Source organism: Balaenoptera musculus, chromosome 14 (genome assembly GCF_009873245.2).
Source record: "Balaenoptera musculus isolate JJ_BM4_2016_0621 chromosome 14, mBalMus1.pri.v3, whole genome shotgun sequence".
Lineage (NCBI taxonomy): Eukaryota > Metazoa > Chordata > Mammalia > Artiodactyla > Balaenopteridae > Balaenoptera > Balaenoptera musculus.
In genome coordinates, this window is record NC_045798.1 from 17,916,667 (window position 1) to 17,937,524 (window position 20,858).

The 20,858-nt window shown below is 51.5% G+C and overlaps 1 protein-coding gene across 1 annotated transcript in view; it reads right to left on the reverse strand.

Moving 5' to 3' along the window:
• KIAA1671 (KIAA1671 ortholog) overlaps positions 1-20,858 on the reverse strand; it is a 186,907-nt gene that overhangs the window by 11,616 nt on the left and 154,433 nt on the right. The window contains 3 exon segments of the mRNA XM_036874227.1: positions 397-571; positions 3,463-3,718; positions 7,034-7,152. Coding sequence (XP_036730122.1) covers positions 397-571; positions 3,463-3,718; positions 7,034-7,152 — 550 coding nt within the window.

The following is a 20,858-nucleotide window of genomic DNA, read 5'->3' on the forward strand; positions in this document are numbered from 1 at the left end:
CCTTAGAGGAAAATGCATAGCCTTAAATAATTTATTAGAAACCCAAAAAGACTGACAATAAATGAACTGATCTTTCAACTTGAGAATCTAGAAAAAGACCAGCAAGCAAACCTGAAGAGAGGATAAGGGTGAATTTAATAAGGATAACAGCATAAATAGTGAAATCCTATTAAGTTGTCTCAGTTCCTTGCAACCTGTGGAGCCCCAATTAATATATCATCCTCAAAAAAATGTTTTACCTAGTTTCTAATAAGCTTGGTGTAATAAGAAACCACAGTTTCCTATGTTATTGTGTTCTAATATCCCACAGCCTTCAAAGTCAGAAAGCTCTTCCAGGGTTTAACCTAAATCCTTCCTGCTATCCAGTGTGCTACCTGTGGAGGAGAGGGGGCATACCTGTGGAGTCCTTGAACATCCACGTGCTGTTGGCCTCCTCCTCCAAAGGAGACCTGCTCTCCGACTCGCTGACTCGGCTGCGCCGGAGGGAGTGGGAGATGGGAGCCCGGCGGCGGCTTCTCTTGCTGAGCTGCACCCGGGTCTTTAGGGCACTTGAGTCGAGGACTGAGGTTTGCTGTGGGAGTGGCAGGGAAGAAGAGGGGAAAAAAAGCATGGGAAACATTAAATGGGGGCATCACCCAAGGGACGTGTGCATAGCTGCGTCGATACACAATGCTATTTAGGTGGTACTTGGGCCAGCATTTCCGCATTTCAGTAGGAATGTAACACTCTAAGCCTACTTTCTCTGTGAAATATAGCATGTAGGCTGATTCCAAGAATCAAATAAACCTTGAGTGCCCCACACAGTGCCTGGAACACAGTGGGCACATAATGGAAATGGCTTTCCCCTCCTGGTGACATCATCTGAGCAGGTAAGCTAGAGCAGTACCTAACAGGAGCTCAATACATGTTTGTTTGTTTGTTGAATGAATAACTGAACACATCATCTAACTAAATCCTTACAACAACCTTATTCCACACAGGGTCCACGAGCTGAGAGGTTCTCAGTGTGGTCCTTCCTCTACCCACAGTAATTCAGGTGCAGGTGGGAACCGGTGGAGCAACCTACTAAGTACCAGGCATTTGTTTTCAAGCATCACACTCTGAGCAGAGGCGGGTGGAGGGTCAGTGATGGTTTCCAACATCACCAGCTTTTGTGCTGAAAGGGCTGGGGGTAGACCACCTGGGTAGGCCCAGCAAGAAGTTGGGGCAGCCTCTGGCTCAGTGATCTCCAAGGAGATAGTGATGAAGAGCTCGGAGCTTGGGCTTCAAATCCCGCTCAGTTCAAATGCCAGCTGTATGACCTCAGAGCAGGGGATTTACCCTCTCTGAGCTTGGGTGTCCCTATCTGTAAAAACAGAATGATAATAGTATCCCCTTGCTAGGGTGATTGAGAAAATTCAGGGAGCCCAGGCATGGAAAGTCCTGGTTCCAGCAGCACCTGACCCAGGCTCACAGCCGAGAGCTATTCCTACGATGGGCTTCTCTCTTCCTGGCCAGCTCAGGTCCTGGCATGAAATGTTGGATTCTTCCTCTCAAGTCCACTTTGGAGAAATTCTGTCACCCAGGGCCTTTTAAGTTAGCGATAATGAGCTAATTTCAGTGACTCATTTCCCAGAGTTGATAAGTGACAGACACCCCATTGGGGGCGGGAGGAGGGGGCTGATATCTGCACAGCTGTTTCCCAAACTGGCTGCGATGCTGTCCAGCGGGGGGATTTGTGTGGGGCTGGTGGAAGTGGGGGAGAGATGGAAATCATAAAGGGTCCGCCGTCCTCAAGAGGAGAGCATGTATCTCCGGTCGCTACTAAATAGAGCGGGTTTCTCAGACTCAGAGAAAGTGGGAGGGAGCCACAGCAACGCAGGGGCTGCTGAAGGGGGCGTGGTTCCGTTCCCCAGGGCCACCCTCGCAGCCTCAGGCTGGTGCAGAAGCTGATTCCTTCCCTAGTGTCTCGCCTCCCCTTTCAGCCTCCAAACACTGCCTGTGGGAGACCTCGGTGTTAAATAATTGGCTGGACCTGTGCTTAGGGACGCTGGCATTTCAATCACTCAGAGGCCACTTCTGTTCCCTAATCAGCAAAAATGAGGGAGTTCCTGGTGGTCTAGTGGTTAGGGTTTGGCGCTTTCACTGCCATGGCCCAGCTTCAGGCCCTGTCGGGGAACTGAGACCCTGCAAGCTGCTCAGTGTGGCCAAAATTTTTTTTTAAAATGTTAAAAAAAAAAAAATAGTGTTGTCTCTGGTTATGTGAAAGGATAAGTTAAAAAAAATAAAATAAAATAAAAATGGGGCAGGGGTTTTGCCTCTTGGGCTTAGTGTTCCAGAAGGTAAATCAGGAGAATTATGCTATGGCACAGTGACATCGTATGGGCATGTAAGCTGGAGCAATGCTTGGGACATAGCTGGAGCTCAATAAATGGTTGTTGGATGAATAACTGAATAAATCACCTAACTAAATCCTGACAATCTGCACCCTGTGCATGTTTATATAGTGGGGTGCCCCAATGGAGACTGAGTGTGTGCCTTTCCCCATTTCTGCCCTTATTTAGAGATGCCAGAGAGAGACCTTGACCATATTTAGGAAGGAGAATCCCATTTGAGGCCCTAAAGGAAGCCCCACACCCAAAGCAGTGATGGTCCTTCTCTGGGGGCACCTGTGTAGCCATCTCTAAGAATGTGGACGTGAGGCTTCACTGAGGAGACAGGGTCCGTTTTGGATTTTGCATCATTTAGATGTTGCATCCTCAGGAGGGTGGGCAGGTAGCCCTATTGTCAGGGAAGGAGAATAATAAGACCCCTGTGTCTCAAGGATTGAAAAGGACAATCTGCCTGACCCCTGCAGGTCTAGAAGGGGCTGGGTAGGAGGCAGTTGGACCTGGGTGGCTAGCGTCCTGTTGGGTGGCTCTCCGTGGGCCCCAGAAGAGCTGAGTTCTGAGGGCTGCCCACGCCTGAGGAGGCTCCCCTTTACAGACAGACTTAGATTCCCTGGCTCCAGGGACATGGTCCCACTTGGCAAGACCTTGGTAAGAACCCCCAGCAGAATCGGTCTGAGCGAAGTCCAGGCTGCACGCCTAGATTTGCAGACCTCAGGCAGACACCTCCCATCCGCCAGGGGTGAGAGGCCGGATGGCCTGTTCACCTAACAGGTGAGGGCTCAGCTCAGTATTAATTTGTACACATGTGATTGCATTCAGAGCTGTGGAGCCCACTGTACTGGTTACAGGTGGATAAGGAAGCCAAGGTTCAGAGAGGTGAAGACAGTTGCCCCAAGACACACAGCTGGTGTGTGGCAGGTACAAGCCTCATGTAGACCTCAGTCCCATCTCAGACTGTGCCCTCTGCACCCACCACAGGGGGCCCTGGCACACAGATTCTACCAGGGAAAGGGGTAATTCATCGGGAGATGCTAGAACGTCCCTTTGAGAAGAAATGACTGTTTCCAGTGTGTGCTCCCAACGACTGACTTACATGGATAAAGGAGAAGTCGTCCACCCTCTTTGCGGGGCAGGCGTCCGGTGGGGGCGGCCCCTCCATCCCGTCAGTGGATTCCAGGTCCGTGCTGGATTGGTCCACGCTGGTGCTCTGCTGGTCCTTGGAGCAGTCGTGCTGGTCCCCAGCAGAGGTGGCCTCCGTTTGGGAGGACACGGAGGACACGCGGCTGCTGGGGGGCTGCTTCTGAGCCGACGTGGCACTGCTGTCCGGGGATGGGGACTCGGGGGCCAAGCTATGAGAATGGAAGGAAGGGAGGGAGGCCTGGTCGGGCAGGTTGTTTCAGAGACCTGAATTTCAAGGAAGGGAAGGGGCAGAAGGTAGGGTGTGGGGTGTGCTTTATATGCCGGGAAACAAGAGACAGAACATCCCAGTTAGGAGAACCACTCTGGGCCCAGCCAGGTGCTGTCCATGGTGCCTCTAGAATACCTGAACAGGTGCAGAATGGGTGCAGAATGTCCCGTTCAAGACCCTCTAACCCTGCGCCGTCCAATACGGGAGCCACTGGTCACATGTGGGCCATTGGGCCCTTGCAATGCGGCAAGTGAACGCTGAGCTGGGCCCTGAGTACAATCAGTACACACTGATTCCCAGCACTTTGAGTGAAAAAAAAAAACGAACGTAAAATACCGCGTTAATAACTTTATAGTGATTACATGTTAAAATGATAGTATTTAGGGTCTACTGGGCTCAATAGAACATACTGTTAAAATTAATTCTGCCTGTTTCTTTTTTACTGATGTGGCTACTGGAACACTAAAACTGCATGTGTGTCTCGAGTTTGCAGCTTGCATTGTATTTCTGTTGCACAGCACTGATGTAGACCAAATAATCACCGGCAGTCACCAGTGGAAGAGCAGGAGGTGGGGAATCTCCTGCATTGTTTCATCCATCCATTCATTCACCCATCCACTCACTCACTCACTAAAGATTTATGGAGTGCTTACTATGTGCCAGGCCCTGTGCTAAAAACTGTATCGTTCCATCCTCTTCACAATCCTACAATGATTACCCTATAATCCTGCAACGTCCACAACCCTAGGAGGTAGGATTAACCTCAGGAAATTAAATACTAACCTCGCTAAAGATGAGGAAACCGAGGCACAGAGATGTGAAGTAGCCTGCCCAAAGGGACAGACCTGACCCCAGAATCCAGGTCCATGGCCCTCTCCTCCTGGAATTTCTGCCCATAATGTATTCCAAGTACCACTTGGATAATTGGAACCACACAAGATAGAAAATATGTCAATAAATCAAGCCATTAAATTAAATAGGCTCCCTGCTCCCCCCTTGAAAAGACCCCAAAGCCAAGAGCACAGGAAAGCCTTACCCTAAGGAAGGGGGGACGGGCACACCAGACACCACCTCGCTGATAGGAGGGTCTGCCCTGAAACACCCCTGAACTGCACCCTTGGGCAGAACCTGCAACGCAGGTGTACTGGTGTTTCACTGCAGGAGCACAGCCATGCTTTTCGTCAGCTCGGAAGAATTTATTCCTTGGAATAGGCAGGATGTTTGGGTGTGGGGTGCGACTGAGGCAAATCCACAAAAAATGAGGGCAATACCACTGCGGAGGCTGCAGGTGGCGCTGCTGCTCGGGGCTGGGAGCACAGCAGCTCCTGGGCCCTTTCTCGGAGGAGGAGCTGCAGTGCCTCCGGGAGACAGGAGGGGGCGACCCCAGGACACAAGGGAGATGCCAGGTCCCAGAGGGAGAAGGGGCCTCCCAGGGTCACACAGCGACCGCAAAACCAGGACACCCAGGCTTCCAGACTCGCTCACTGATTAACACATATCACAGGTTAGGAAAGAAAACAAAAAGCCTTCGTGGGTACTGGAAGGAACCTGTGCTTCCCTTTTTCTTACCCACTTCCAATTCCATCAACCTCCACCCAGCTTTAGTACCAATGCCAGCTATGGGACATAAACCAGCAGAGGGGTGTGGCCGCTCCTGACGGGTGGGGGGCAGGGGAAGGAGATGGGAGACCTGGGTCTGAGTCCAGCTCACCCATGGACACACCATATCCCTGGGCGTGAAACCCACAGATGAGGAAACTGAGTCACACAGTGACACAGCTGGTAAGTGGCCATGCCGGGGTGGACCCAGGTCTCCCTGACTTCAAAACACCGTGCGGGGGCTTCCCTGGTGGCGCAGTGGTTGAGAGTCTGCCTGCCAATGCAGGGGACACGGGTTCGAGCCCTGGTCTGGGAAGATCCCACATGCCGCGGAGCAACTGGGCCCGTGGGCCACAACTACTGAGCCTGCACGTCTGGAGCCTGTGCTCCGCAACAAGAGAGGCCACGACAGTGAGAGGCCCGCGCACCGCGATGAAGAGTGGCCCCCACTCGCCGCAACTAGAGAAAGCCCTCGCACAGAAACAAAGACCCAACACACCCAAAAATCAATCAATCAATAAATAAATCTATAAAAAAAAAAAAAACAAAACACCGTGCTATCCTGTGGCCCACCGGTGGGAAGGGTGAGCTGAGAACACGGCAAGCCCACCCCCGGTGTCCACGAAGCCGCTGCTGTGTTCGATCCCCCCCGCCAAGGGCGAGAAGAAGAATTGCATTTTTAAAACAATGAACAGGTGCAATGTATCAAGCTCCTACTAAGTGCCGGGAAATATGCCAACTGCTGCACAGGTTACCCTCCTGACAACCCCATGTGCCTCAGTCTTTGCCTCTGCAAGATGGGGCGATAGGATTAAATGTTATGTTTCAGTGCTTACAACAGTGCTCGGCCCGTCCGCTCAACACATCTTGGCTCTTTTTATGAGCGTCATTCCCTTTCTATGGAGAAGGAGCGTGAAATCTGGCAAATATAACTAATTTACCCAGGACCTCACAGCCAGCTGGAGTGAAGCTGGAATTCAGACCTGCCTGCCTCCTGAATCCAGGCGATGCTCAGTAACCTTCAGGCGTCTGCCACAGTCATAATATTCCTTCCCAGCCAGGCTGACACCTGAGGGGCCCTACAAGCCTCTAACAGCGGTGATACTAAATGCTGACATAGCTTATAAAGCAGTATCTGTAATATGCTCCTATATTTGTAAACACACCAAATACATACAGAAAAAAGTCTAGAAAGACAACAAAAAACATTAATGAAGGTTATATCTGTGTGCTGGGATTAGAGGCGATTTTCATTTTCTTTGTTAATTTTTTTTTATGGTAATGAAACACACGTAACATGAAATTTACCAGTAGTGCATTCACAATGTTATGCAACTATCACCGCTCTCTGGTTCTAGAACATCTTCATCTCCCCAGAAGGAAATCTGGTCCCTGTAAAGCAGTCACTTCCCATCCCCCCTCCCCCCAGCCCCTGGCAACCACAAATCTACTTTCTGTCTCTATGGATTTGCCTATTCTGGATATTTCATATATCATTTTAAAATAAGTTTTTTGTACATTCTAAATTTGTTTTATAAAAAGAAATGGTTTGCTCTTACAGTTACAGACCAAACAGGTCCTACTTAGTAACAGAGAAATCAGGAGGCAGATGGGCCACCCGGACTCCCGCCCGGAGGCCCCGCCCCACGCGCCCTACCTCTCCCCGCTCCGGTGCTGGTCCAGCCACGTCCCATACTGGCTGTCGGCTTCCTGCACGAGGGTGTCAGTGTCCTTGGCCTCGGGGGTCCGCCTGGAGAAACACTGCTTCAGCTGATCCTGCGAGGACAAGCCAGAGGTTTCTATCAGGGAAAATGCTCAGAACCTGGTCCCAGCTGGTAACTCACACCGCATCGCCCCCTGCTCGAACCCACCTCAGCTCCCTACCGCTCTCGGAAGCGGGTCCAAACGTCTGCGCTGGGCACGAGGGTGACCTACCATCCGGGTTTGCCCAAGACATCGCAGGATGCAGGACGGCGGGTGCCAAAGCCGGGCAAACTGACATGAAGGGGTCACCCTCCCGCGCCCTGTGTGGGTACCACCCTACCCCTGGCCAAACTTCTCTCCATCCTCACTGCTCCCAGGACTTATCAGTCTGGTCACGGTGCTCCCCCATCCGTCCCCCACCACCACGTTCGCATGGTCGCCATGCTTCCACCACCAGCGTCGCCAGCACAGCCTTCGTGGAGCATTTAACTTGTCCCCGGTGTTGATCAAGCTGTCTGCATATCACCTCGCTGAGCTGCAGTCCCATGGCAATCCCATGAGGTGGAGCTCGTTACACTCCCCATTTTACAGACGAGAACACTGAGGCTTAGAGAGGTGAAGTGACATGCCCTCCATCAAACAGCCAGTAAATGATGAGGTGGGACTCAAACTCGGGCAGGGGGCTTGGACTGCAAGTCCAAACTGGCAACCACTGTGCCCCACGCAGCCCGGATCCCCGGTTCTGTCACCACCTGCTCGGTGACTGGTCTCTGCCCTCAGCCTGGGCCCTAGGGAGAGGGTCCTGCTAACCACAGCGCTGGCCAAAGGGCCCAACCTGGTACCTGGCCCATGCTGGGAAGCCCATAGATCTCCATCAAAGTGCTGGCCTCCCTAACTTGTTCACTCGACAAATTAAAAGCCCATCCCTGGTGACTGACTGTTGAACTGGCTGACACTTGGGCCCCTGTGTTATTGATTGGGGAGCAGCTGGAATGTTAAAGGCAAAACCAAAACTCAAGCCCCTTGGGTGGCCATTGGCACAATAGCAATTCAAATGGCCTTGGCTTCTGAGCTTTGAAGGATGTTCCCAGTCACCATCTCTTGATGGCCTGGATGAGGAATATGGAGAGAGTTGGGGGTCACGGGGCGAGGGGGTGAGAACAACTTGGCCCCCAATTCCAGAAACACCGACAGGAGCATCTCACTCCTTGCGTTCCATCTGGGGTCAGGAGGCATGTTCTGCTGGAATGTGCTTTGGAGCATGCATCTCCTGCTCAGAAACCTTCCACGACTCCCTACTGTCCTCCTGCTGAGATCCAACACCCCTTGTAATTGAGCCCCAAGTTTCCTGTCCAGTCCCATCTCCTACCCCTGCCCCAAACAGACGCCCCATCCCACCCACCGAGACCTACTCACTGCATCCCACACAAGCCTTACCTTCCAGCCTCTGTGGTTTTGCTTGTACCTTTCCCCCTTCCTATCCATCCCTCCCACCCCAAGCCATTGCAACAACCCACAGTGATCTTGCCTTCCCCTGCACTCTCCCTGCCTACTCTGGACTCATTTCTGTGCCAGGTAAAGTTTGACATATAAGTTATTTATGCAACAGACATCTACTGAGCACCTACCATGTGCTAGGCACTTGGGAACCAGGGGTGGGGGGTCACTACACAGATTCTGTAACTCAGCCGAGGCAGCCTTTAAGATCGGACACTCCGTCACCTTTGTTCCCCACCCAGAGCCTGCCTGGCACCCAGTAGGTGCTTAGTGGCGGTGGGCAGACTGCCCTGCAGTAGCTTATCTTCCTCCCAGTGGGGAGCACGCCTCTTCACAGCTTCCACGGAGCCATCCGTAGCAGAGCGAACACGTGTGGTCCTGCAGAGTGAGCAGGCGCCTCGGGAAAAAGCTCTGCTGTGTGACCTCAGGGCTTTTGTCTCCCTCTCTGTGGAAAGATGCCAATGAGAAGACCCACATGATAGCTCCAAGGGCAGGACCTGACATTCAGGAAACACCCAATAAATGCCCATCTCCTTCATCATTCTCTTCCTCTCACCTTTTGGGGACACTTGCGTACCCCATGAGGGGATGCTATGGGTGAGGTATGTGCAAGGACCCCGGGGAATCAGGATGAACCTCTCAGTCACCCTGGTAAACAACCACACTCACACACCCTCATTTTGCTGCCTGTAGATTCCTTTTCCTCATTGCCAAAATCACAAATGCTTGTTGCAAAACATGTCAAAATTACAGAAAAGCACAAAAAATAATATTTAAAAGTCACCCATCAGCCAGTGACCATATTCTGCCATAATCCTGCCCAGAATTTCGTCTGCGTCAACTCACTTAGAGCACCATCGTTAACGGCTGAAGAATATTCTGCTGCCCGGACACAGCATTGTTCCTTTAATCGATCCCCAAGTGTCATGGCATTTAGGTTGCTGTTCACCGTTATAATCAACAATACGATGAACATCCTTGGGGCTGAAGTGACACATCTCTGATGACTCCCACAGGAGAACTCCCTAGGCAGAGAATCGCAGGGTGGAGGGGTAGCATATACAAGCCAGCCTTGGAACAGTCCACCCAAACTGCAAGCCCACAGCAGCATGCGAGGGAGGCTGTTAGCACGCTTGAGGGATTCAGTCAGTCTCCAGGTGGGGAAACTTGGATGTTTTTGCCTTGAAAGGTCACCTGACATGGTCAGATGCCCAGCACCCTTAAGAGAGTTCCCCCTGGGACCCAGGAATGGAAGTGGTCATCTGCGCATGCTCCCAGCTGCTTATTGCTTTCAAAGTTGTCACAGAATCGGCCATTCCCTAACTTAACCCACCACATGGGTCGGATTCGGAGGCCAGAGGTCGGGGCCTGGGGGGCTGCCTCTGGTGGACTCGACATCCTTGTCCCCAGCAGCTTGCAGATGGCTGCAAGGTGGATGCTCGGTCTGTGCCCCGTGTGTGCCAAGCTCACATTAAGGCAGAAAGGTGACTGCTCAGGGACAGCTTACAACTCAGGGTTGGGGGTGAGAGGTTGCTGTCTCTGCTCCGCCTCAGCTGGGTGGTCTGGCCAAGGGACTCCGCCCATCCAAGCCTCAGTTTCCTCAGTGGAAAAACAAGGGTTGTTTTGAGGCTTCAGGGAGATAAGCCCTGGAACGCGTTAAGCTCAGTGCCTGGCATATAGGTGCTCAGGACACAGGAGCTGATGCGATCAGAACCAGGTTCACGGCCCTCCCCAGAGTCAGGCAGGTGGACGGACTCTTGGCAAAGTGTGATTCTTCTCGGGCCCTCAAAACCCCCAAGAGATGGGGATCTTTCGGTGCTGAGTGATGGAGGAAGGGATCTGCAGGTGGGGCCTCTGGAAATCAGCATGGCAAGTTCCGAAGGATGCTAAGGGGTGGAATCAGGGCAGGAGGCAGGGGAATGTTTCCTGACCTCCTTTGGAAGGCTCTGGGCGGCAGGGTGTGGGGGGAATAAATGGTGCTCAGCAAAATACACTGGCTTCTATGCATCCCCATTTGTGGGCCCTCCCGCAGAGGTTTAAGACTCACGCTCAGGGATCTGTAATCCCCGCAGGCAGGGATGGAGGTCTTCTCCCTCCACTGCCTAAAGCCAGACTCAGGATTCCGGACAGCAGCATCCCTGACTCCTCTGTCACTCTCATCCCCGTGTCGGATCAATCCCCAAGCCCTTCAAAGTCTCCATCAGGAAGACTTTGGCCAGCTCTGGGGTCCCCCTGCCTCCCTCACCTCTGCTCCCCCCCACCCCCATATATTCTCTTCCCATTACACTTTCCAAAGCTGAAATCTAAGCCTGCAGGGTCTCTGCTCAAAACCCTTCAGTAGCTCCCCAGGGTCAAGTCCAAACACCATAAGGATGGCTTGTGGGACTTTCATTAGTGGGGCTCTTTCCCCACCATCCCCTGCCCTTCCCCCATCCCCAGGCCCTCCCAGCCCCTCCCATTGGCTGCTCCAGCCCACTTTCCTCCTCTCACGTTCCTCAGTTGGCTACCCTCACCTCCAGACCAGCTGGAGCAGCCACCACCACCTGGCTGTCGTTCAGATTCCAGCTTTGCTGGCTCTTCCTCCAGGAAGCCTTCCCTGAACTCCCCTCACCCAAGGCTGACTCAGGAGCCAGCTCCCACCATTCCCTAGACCTCAAGTCTCTACATCTGTGCTGTCCAATATGATAGCCGCTAGCCACGTGTGGCTATTTAAATTTCATTTAATTAAGATGTTAAAAATACAAAGAATCCAGTTCCTCAGCGGCTCTAGCTATATTTCAAGGGCTCCATAGCCACGTGTGGCTACCATATTGAACAGCACAAGATACAGGACATTTCCATCATGGCAGAAAGTTTCTACTGAAGAGCACTGCTGTAGAACTTCCCAAATTATATTCATTATAATTGACCTGTTTTTTTTCAGTCTCCCTTGGATGAGTACTATTTCTGGAGCCAGATGCCTGGATTTAAATCCAGCCTCCGTCACATAGATCCTGTATTCAGGCTGTGTGACCTCGGGCAAGTTACTTAACCTCTCTGTACCTCAATGTCTGGACAACGCAGATGTTAAGTATTTGGTTGAATGCCACCTCAGTCACTATGTTTTAACACAGAGCCCCCAAATCTGGAGTACTCCAGGGGTTAGGATCATCTAAGGGAATTGATCTTGCAAATGACGCTTAAGAAATCAAGCTGTTTGTCAGTACTTTCTCCCACTAGTATCCTGGTAACCTTGTGCTCAGTGCAAATTATTCATGTCTCGTTACTGTAGCAGACCCTGATGGCACTTCAGATCAACAAGGCTTGATCTTCACTCCCAGGGCTACGAGGCCTCAAGATCAACCACAGAAAGGGCCCAAAACTCTTCTGAAACTTTCTGAAAGTCAGGTTTTTAAGTTAGCTTTAAGGCAGAGTGTTCTTCCAAATCAGTTCTGCCTTTCGGGCTGCTATAAAAGCCCTCACTGTCTGCGGATGAGTAGATATCTACAAGGTGGTCTGAAAATCCATGACGCATAAAGAGAAGCGTTGTCTGAGGAGCACATGTGTCCAAATTAGTCCAGCATTTGGGTCATGGGCAGGTCTTTTTTTTTTGACATGCACCCCCGATGGATATCAACCAGCCACAATCCAAATTTCAGCTGTCATTTGTCACACCAAGTCATCACATCTTAACATTTTTTTTTTTTAAGATTTTTTTTTATGTGGACCATTTTTTAAAGTCTTTATCGAATTTGTTACAATTTTGCTTCTGTGTTATGTTTTTTGGTTTTTTGGCCATGAGGCATGTGGGATCTTAGCTTCCTGACCAGGGATCAAACCTGCACCCCCCACACTGGAAGGCGAAGTCTTAACCACTGGACCACCAGGTAAGTTGCGAATCTTAACATTTAGATCTCCAAGGACCCTTGAGTCCATTCAGCTGGCCCTTTTCAGATGATAAACTTTTTCAGATGATAAACTCAGAGGCAGGGATTGCTCACGGGGAGTGAGAGGCAGAGCTGGGGGGCCTGGAACCCAGTTTTCTGGGCTCCTTCCAGCCCCCCACCTTGGCCAGGATGCTTCAAGAGGCTCAGATGAGGAAATGCACTTTAAAATGCTCTAAAAAAAGCCTCGAGAACTTGGCGGGTTTAAAAACCACTTGCTCAGGCTAGCTCACCAAGCCCCAAGCTGGTGGTAGGTGAAAATTCTAGGCCCTCGTCTTGCAGGCAAACACGACTGCCGCAGCCCAGGACCTATAATGGACACTTTTCTAACACCCAGGCTGGGGAGACCAGCCTAACAGACGCCTTTGAGGGTTGTGTTTAAACAAGTGGCAACACATGTCCTGAAATTTAAAACGTGCATACCCTCGACTCAGCAATTTTAGCTCCAGAAATTTATCTCAAGAAAATCATTAGACACGCTCACCAAGACCTATGAACACAGACGCTTCCCCGCAGGAGAGCAAAGATTGCAAAATATCGGACATAACATTGCAAAACACTGGAATTGTCCTAAATATCCAGTAAGATGGGGATCGGTGAAATACAATATGATATATCCACATGATGGAATAAACACAGCCAAAGAAAATGATGCTCAGAAAGAATATTTACTGTCACAGAAAGATGTCTGCCTTATACTAGCAAATATTATTTTTTAAAAAAGGTAACAAAACAGCACATGTGTTAATACCAGCTTTGTAAAAACAAATATGTAAATGCATGTGAGAATAAGCAAAGGAAATCTCCAGAAGTTTCCACAGAAAACTGATACCAGTGGCACTGTATGTGGTGAGGAAACGGGCCGTCTTTCTGTTATTGATGATGATTTTAGTTAGTATCCACATTTGTGATTTTTTTTATCCCAATATCATCAGATAATAAAATTAAATAAAATTAATTATCATTCCTCCAACACTATCATATAGTAGACATCACGAATTAAAAACAAATCAGAAGGGGGCTCTTCATTTCTTAATCTCTATCAGAGGCCAGCAAACTCTTTCTATAAAGGGCCAGATAATAAATATTTTGGGCTTTGTGGGCCATGGGGTCTCTTTCCCAACTTCAGCTTTCCTGTCGTTACCATGTCAGCAGCACAATGTCTGTGTTCCAATAAAACTTTATTTACAAAACAGGTGGCTAGCTGGATTTGGCCCACGAGCAGTTGGCTGATCCCTGATCTATACCCTTTAGACTGTCAGCTGCATGAAAATGGGGACTCCTTCATCCACTGCTGCACCCCAGTGCTTAGAACCATGCCAGGCCTGGAGTACTTGTTGAATAAATATTTGCTGGAGGAATATGTTTCTGAAAATAACTTTTCTGCACTGAGTAGGTGTGAGCTCCTTACCCAGAAAAGGCCGTGTCATTAGGGAAGGAGTGAGGAAAAGAGAAAATATTATGCTCGTGTGTATTTTGGGGTGTCTGACACATCAGCCTGGGAAAGAAGCCTGAGTCAGGACGGTGTTCGGTGGCCTGCGGCTAACGGGGCAATTCAAGATGTGCGTCCCCCTCCCCCCTCTGCAACTGGACACTCTCAGCTGTGCAGGGTGCTCTGGTGTCATGGGACCCAGGCTGGGGTGACGCTGGCTCTGTCCCAGTGCCCCCGGGGCCTGGTGGCACCTCCCTGCCTTGTGCCCAGATCAGACTTGCACAACAGCTGAGCAATAATACTAACAATAATATCAAGGGCTAACATTACTGTGAGCGCTGGTGATTATCATGACCTTTCACTTTGCCATCTAATGCTCCCAAACAACGCTATGTGGTAGGAACCGTAATGGACCCATTTTACAGGGGAGGAGACTGAGGCCCAGATAGGGGACCTGACACACCCAAGGTGGCACAGTTAAAAAGTGGTGGAGCTGCAATTTGAACTTGGTTTGCTTGACACCCAAGCCCCAAAATACTCCCCCAAACTGCTGCATTCTCCAAGCTCTGGCTTGACATGGAGAGCTTTGTAGGGCCTTCAATGACCATCTCACTGATGGGAAAATCGAGGGCCAGAGAGGGGAAAGGATGCCTGGCCATGCGTCGAATCCAGGTGTCCTGATCCCCTGGCCTGTGCCTGGTTACCACAGTGCATTCCCTAGCTGCACCCGGGGTGGGGCCTCAGGCCCAGAGAGGGGAGGAGGGGGGCAGCAGGCCAAGGATGGGCCGAGTCCCCCAGTGTATCTCCCATCCACCCTGTACCCCCTGCTCCAGGCTCTTAAGAGCACTGTCTGTCCCACCGTGGCCCGCAGGGCCTGCATGTCCAGCGCCCACTCTCCTGGCCACCTCTTCTCACCCTCACTCCCTCCCCTGTGCTGCAGCCACAGTGACGCCCAAACACCCCGTGCACCTTCACAGCACAGCTGTTCGCCTGGCTAAGGGCGGCCTCCTTCACACCGCAGAGTGCGTGGTGGCCCCTCCGAGCAGATTCCCACCCGAATCTAGGTCCTTGTCCTGTCCCTCCGAGCCCTGGCCTCGGCTCGGGGTTCTCAGCACTTGGACGGTTCCTTGGATGCCTGTTCCTCCCAGTACACACAACCTCCAAAAGGGGAGAGCTGCGTCTCATCACCATTGGATTCTCGGAGCTTAGTTACAGCTCCTGGCACAGAGTTAAGTGCTCACTGAATAGGAAAGAAGGAGGGAGGAAGGGAGGAAAGAGGGAAGGTGGGGAGGAATGAAAAAACAAAAAGGAGAGAAGGGAGAACAAGGTAAGGCAGTCAGGCCAGAAGGAAACGGACAGGAACAGGGCAGGACAGAGCCCTAGAACGCTCTCCCAGTGCTGTCAGCAAACCCCGCACGGTGTCCCCTCCCTGTGGACTTGTGTCCCAGCCAGGAGGCGTCGGCGCAGTTGATGGGCTCCTGGGAGTCCACAGTGTCACCTCAGGTGGCATCGCAAGCCAGGCCTTGTGCCCCTGCCCCTGCCCCACGGCAGGGCATGGTGCTTCCCGGGGAAGGTTGGTGGGACACCAGTTTCTGACCCCTCTCAATGGGCTCTGGGAACAACAGTGCAGTCTGGCCAGGTGTGGCCAGGTGTAGTCGGGTATAGCCAGGTGTGGCTTTGTGTGGCACACTGTGGTGGCTTGGATGGGGGCACAGCTAAGACAGAGAGCAAGACAGACGGAGAAAACACAACCGGGACTGGGAGGCACGCGGAGATGGGCACAGGGCGGGAGTGCCGGACACGTGCTGGGCCTCAGTGACGGGGCTGAACCGGCCCACCTGGGCGGTGGTGCTGCGGCTCCCCCCACAGGAACGCACCTGTTCCTGGACTGGGTCCCCTGACCCATCGTGGTGAGCAAAGGTGCCAGGCTCAGCGCTGGCTCCCTCTCTGCACGACCTCGAGCAAAGCCCCCGCCTCTCTGAGCCTCGGTTTCCTCTCTTGGTGACTTCGTGGCTAGGGACGGCAGGTCTCAGGGGCCCTCTGCCACTTGATGGCTCACCTCTGCCTGGGGGCTAATGTCCGGAGCTCACCAAGCCGGCCTGTGTCAGCTGTCAGCTGTTTCCTGGTGAAGAGGCATTGGTTTCCTCCCCTTTAAAGGAGTGCCCGTTTGGATTGTTCACACCCTTGCTGGGTTTCCCCACCTGACTGATGATGAAATGATGCTGTTCACGCCTTGAATAAAATCAGTTTTCATAAACAGTCTATGGAGAAGCTAGCAGTGCCTGGTGATTAGCAACGGAAAGCACGAACTTTTAGGTTGCAGGTGGGACATGAACCTACCCCGGGGCTCTGATGAGTTGGAGGTGGGGAAGGCTCTGAGATGGGGCAGACCACGGCAAATCCAGCTCTGCCTTTTGGTAGCTATGAGCAAACCTCTCAAAACCTCAATTTTCCCATCTGTAAAATGGGGATGGGGAGGGTGCTTAGGGGAGTTGGGGGGATTTTGTAAGACATGTGGTGAGAGCTGCACACACCCAGCATACGGTAAGTGCCAAATAGATTCCAGTTGAGATGATGATGATGATGATGATGATGACGTCCACTGCTTAGCTCCCAGAAGCACATCATTTAAACAAACACTCTAACAAGGAGGCCTGACAGCTCTGTCATTCAGCTGAGAGCAAAGGGGCTGCCTTAACCAGATCCTTCAACATCTCTCCTGACCCAGACATCAGTCAGCTGCTCCCCTCCATCACAGACTGAACTGACCCCAGCACACCTGCCCTCCTCCAGGGCCAAGCCGGGTACGCAGGCTGCAAAATGACAGCTCCGGCAGAGACACGCTGACTCTAGGGGGCAAGTGTGTCACCTAAAGTGACGGGAACACACGTTGGCAGCTGGTCCTCAGGAGGTGTGCCTGGTTCCAGTGGGGGGTGCCCCGCAGGGCTCCGTGGTCGGGGGGGCTTCCTGGCTCTCCCGACGGCCTCCACCTCCAAGTCTATAAACAGAAAGGACAGCTGGGCTGGGGGGCCCAGGCTCTCGTTGGCCTCGGAGGCGGGGTCTCCCAGACTCCAGAAACCCGGCAGGCACCCTGTGCTCTGGGTGTCGGAGATGGGCGAAGAGGCAATAAAAGTAGTCATAACCAGGAACGTGTAAGGAGCACCCACTGCATGCCTGGCACCAAGTCAGATTTCTTATGTGCACCGTCTAGCCTAAGTCCCAGAGCAGATGCTTTCACACGCCCATTTCGCAGATGGACAGGTGCAACAAGAAGGGGCCTTGACACGGCTCTTCCTGCATGCTAGGCTGCCGACATTAGTCCTCCCGACAGCCCTGAGAGGCAGGTACTGTGAATTCTCCCCAGTTTCCGGATGAGAAGACCGAGGCACAGGGAGGTGAAGCGACTCGCCCGAGGCCTCAGGAGTGAGTGAAGGGACCCGATTCAAACACAGGCGGCTCCAAGTCTATGGCCAGTTATGCCCCATTCCACCAACTCCTGCTGTCACCGCACCCAGGAAACGCCCCTCTGGGAGACTTCTTGGTATAGTCCATCAGCCGCTGGCCAGTGCTGGCCCAGGTCTGCCTGGAGTGTGTCCCTGAAACACAGCTCAGGCATCAGCTCCTCCAAGAAGCCTCTCCTGACTGCCTCCATCGGCAGCGGGACTGGGCCTCCCCTTGGGACCCCATAAAATCCCCCTGTGCTCAGCTCATCATACAGCTTATTGTGCTGGACTGTGCTTGCTGCTTGTTTGACGGTCTCCTCCAGGCTGTGAGCTCCCTGAGGGCAGGCACTGGGGTCTGTTCACCCTCAAACCCTGGCACCAAGTTAAGAGACGGCCACGGTGGTCAGGGGAGCAACTGACAATGGATGGATGCATGAATAAGTGAGTGAATGAATGAATGAATGAATCAGTGAATGAATGAATCAGTGTATGAATGAATGAGTGAATGAATGATCCACAGATGATCCCCGGACCCCTCTCTCATGTCCATGAACGATATTACTGTCTACTTAAAGACTCTTGATATATCCCAGGACCGTCTGTTTTCATATATGCCCTTAAATTTTAATTTTTGTTACATTTTAAAAAACCAGTCTCTTTTCTAAAACATCATGTTCAGCATGCTGACAAACAGTGAAAGCGGACTGGCGACTGTGATAATTTTTTAAGGTGCAAAACGGGAGAGATTGATCCAGGGAGGGAGGACAATGCCCCCCAGATAACCAGGAACCTTCGTGCAGGGGGAGGGGAAGGGGCATAGAACATTCTAAAAGTCCTGAGATACTTTTATACAGACAAATTCAATTTCCTTTTAAGTCTAAAGTTCTATTAATAAAAGGTCTACAGTTCTAAGGTTAAGATGAGCCAAGATAAAAGGGAATTTTGTTTTTTTAAAATGTATTTTTATATTTTAAAATTACAGAACAACCATAGCATGGGATACTCTTTAATTGTTGAAAGGAATGAGGAAGATGTATGTGCCTGATATGGAGTGACTTCCAAGATACACTGTCAAGTGAATAAGGCAAGGCTGGAAGCAACAGGTGGAGCGAGGAAAAATATATACGTAAATATTTGAAAATGCATAGAATATGTGAGAAGGACATAGGAAAACTGTCATCACACTTGCCTCTGGGAGGGGAACCGAGTGACGGGGGGAGGGGGAGAGAGGGAGACATAGTTTTAAAATTCTACCTCTTTTTGTACTTTGTAACATTTGCTGTTGGTAGTTTTTAAAAATAAACGTTAAAATGTACGATTCTATGTAAATATATAATTCTTTCATGTTTCCTAGCATCTCCTCTTCATGGGATCTGCTCCCATCCACCCTGACTTGGTTCCTCCTGGAGGGATTCTTAAAACAGTCTCAGCCAAATTTGACTCTGTGTTTTTTTTTTTTTTTTTTTGAAACATCACATGTCAAAACATCTCTCTCATGTTTATTTCAGGAGATGGCTCAACTTGTCAGGCGACAGAATTGCAGCCTTGACGTAAGTGTGAACCCGGGGAGGAGGCGGGGAGCCGGTGCGTCTGTCCATTGCCTCAGGATTCCAAATCCTCCAGCATCTCTCCCGGGCAGGACACACCCACCACCTCCTCCGCAATCTGTAGGCACATTACAATCTTACAGCACTGCTCCATTACCCCTGCTTCCGGTGATTCACCCAGAGAGATGCGCACGCACACACACACACACACACACACACACAGATGCATACACACCAATATACACATATGCAAATATACACACAAATACACATACACCAAAAAAATACACAAAAACACATACATACACACAAATGCAAACACATACACACATACACATATATATACACAAATACATATACACAACACAATCACACATAATACACATTGCACATACAGACAGCACATACATAATAAACACAGATAACATAAAATACACACACGAATACATACATACATCAACTCACACACCCAAACATGCTCACAGCAGCAGCATTTGGTTTTTGGTTAACAGCAAACACAACCCAGTTGTCTTTCCATAAGGGCATCTGTAGACAGGTTTATCCCTGCAAGGGAATCCGTGCTGCCATCAAAAACAATGAAGTAGAACTTTAAGTGCTGATATGGAGATGTCAAAGCTGTTACAGAAAGTTTACTAGGAACAAGGGGCAGACAATTCCACCTTAGATCACCCTCTTGGTCATCTTGGGCCCCATGATTAATAATTTCCTATCCCAGGTACCCAAAGTACTTCGGGGCGCCAGACAGAAGGGGAGGAGAGTGCACACAGGGGCTCAGGAGTGGCGGGTGACAGACGGCATGTGACATGGCCCAGGCCTTGAAAAGTGGGTCAGATTGAACTGGTGGGGGAGAATGGAGAAGGCAGTGCAGGTGACAAAACAGCCTGCGGAAAGGTGAAGCGAAATACCATCTTTACTAACAGCGGGCTATGTTGGGGACTGGACAGACCCATCCCATCCACCCTGCCGAGCAGCCCTGCAGGAGAGGCTTAAGGACCCGCCGTGAGGATAAGGGGCTGGTCTGCAGAGATGGCACGGAGCACGGATGGGGCGTCTCTTCCCCTGGAGTGAGGGCAGGGCAGGGGCAGGGACCGAGCCCGGGACCTCTCTGCTGTTGACAGGCCTGGCAGCTCCCTTGTTTATGAGTGCCCAGCTCCAGTGAAGGAGGAAAACCAGTTGGGCTGACATTCCATCGCCTGGAACAGAGCCAAGGGCCCCGTTTCCTTCTGGTGCCCAGCCCAGCCTGTGGTTTTGTTCAAAGACCCTGCCCAGGGTCCAGGGCGCCGCCTGTTCTAACTCACAACTTGATCCACCTCTGCTTCCCAGTCCAGCCCTCGGGAAGCCAGAGAGGCCCTGGAAAATGCCCGGTGGATGGTGTCTCTTTGGCCAACTCTTAGCAGCACCCAAGTCGGGGCGGAACTGCCTGCTTCAGGCTGCCGTTTGCTCATCACGTGGCTCACTGGGTCACAAGTGGGTGAGAGCGCTCGGAAGCCTCCGTCTCGAGCTCCAGGATGCGGGGGCTGGTCCCCATGCACCGCTCCAGGCCAGCTTACCACTGGCTGCTGGCCAAGCCCAGAGGCACGTTCAAACAGACACTGCACCTTGGTCAAAGCCCACAAACAAAATAACAGACCCATTTGCAAGGAGCTGGTGCCCATGCAAGCTTTCAGACATGCTGGAAAAGCCCTGGGCATCCTTGGGGCCAGCACCCACTTAACGGGACTTGGAAGGCAAACCTAGTGATTTTGAAAGGCTCCCAAATGTGTATTTCTCAATGTGGAGACAGCATCCAGGCGCGGGACCCTGGACGTCCGGCACTCGGGCACTTTGGCTCATCCTGGGTGAGATGGACCAAGGCCAGGTGCCAAGAAATGCACTTTACTGCATCAGCCCCCAAAGGGTCCTCCCACCGACCTGT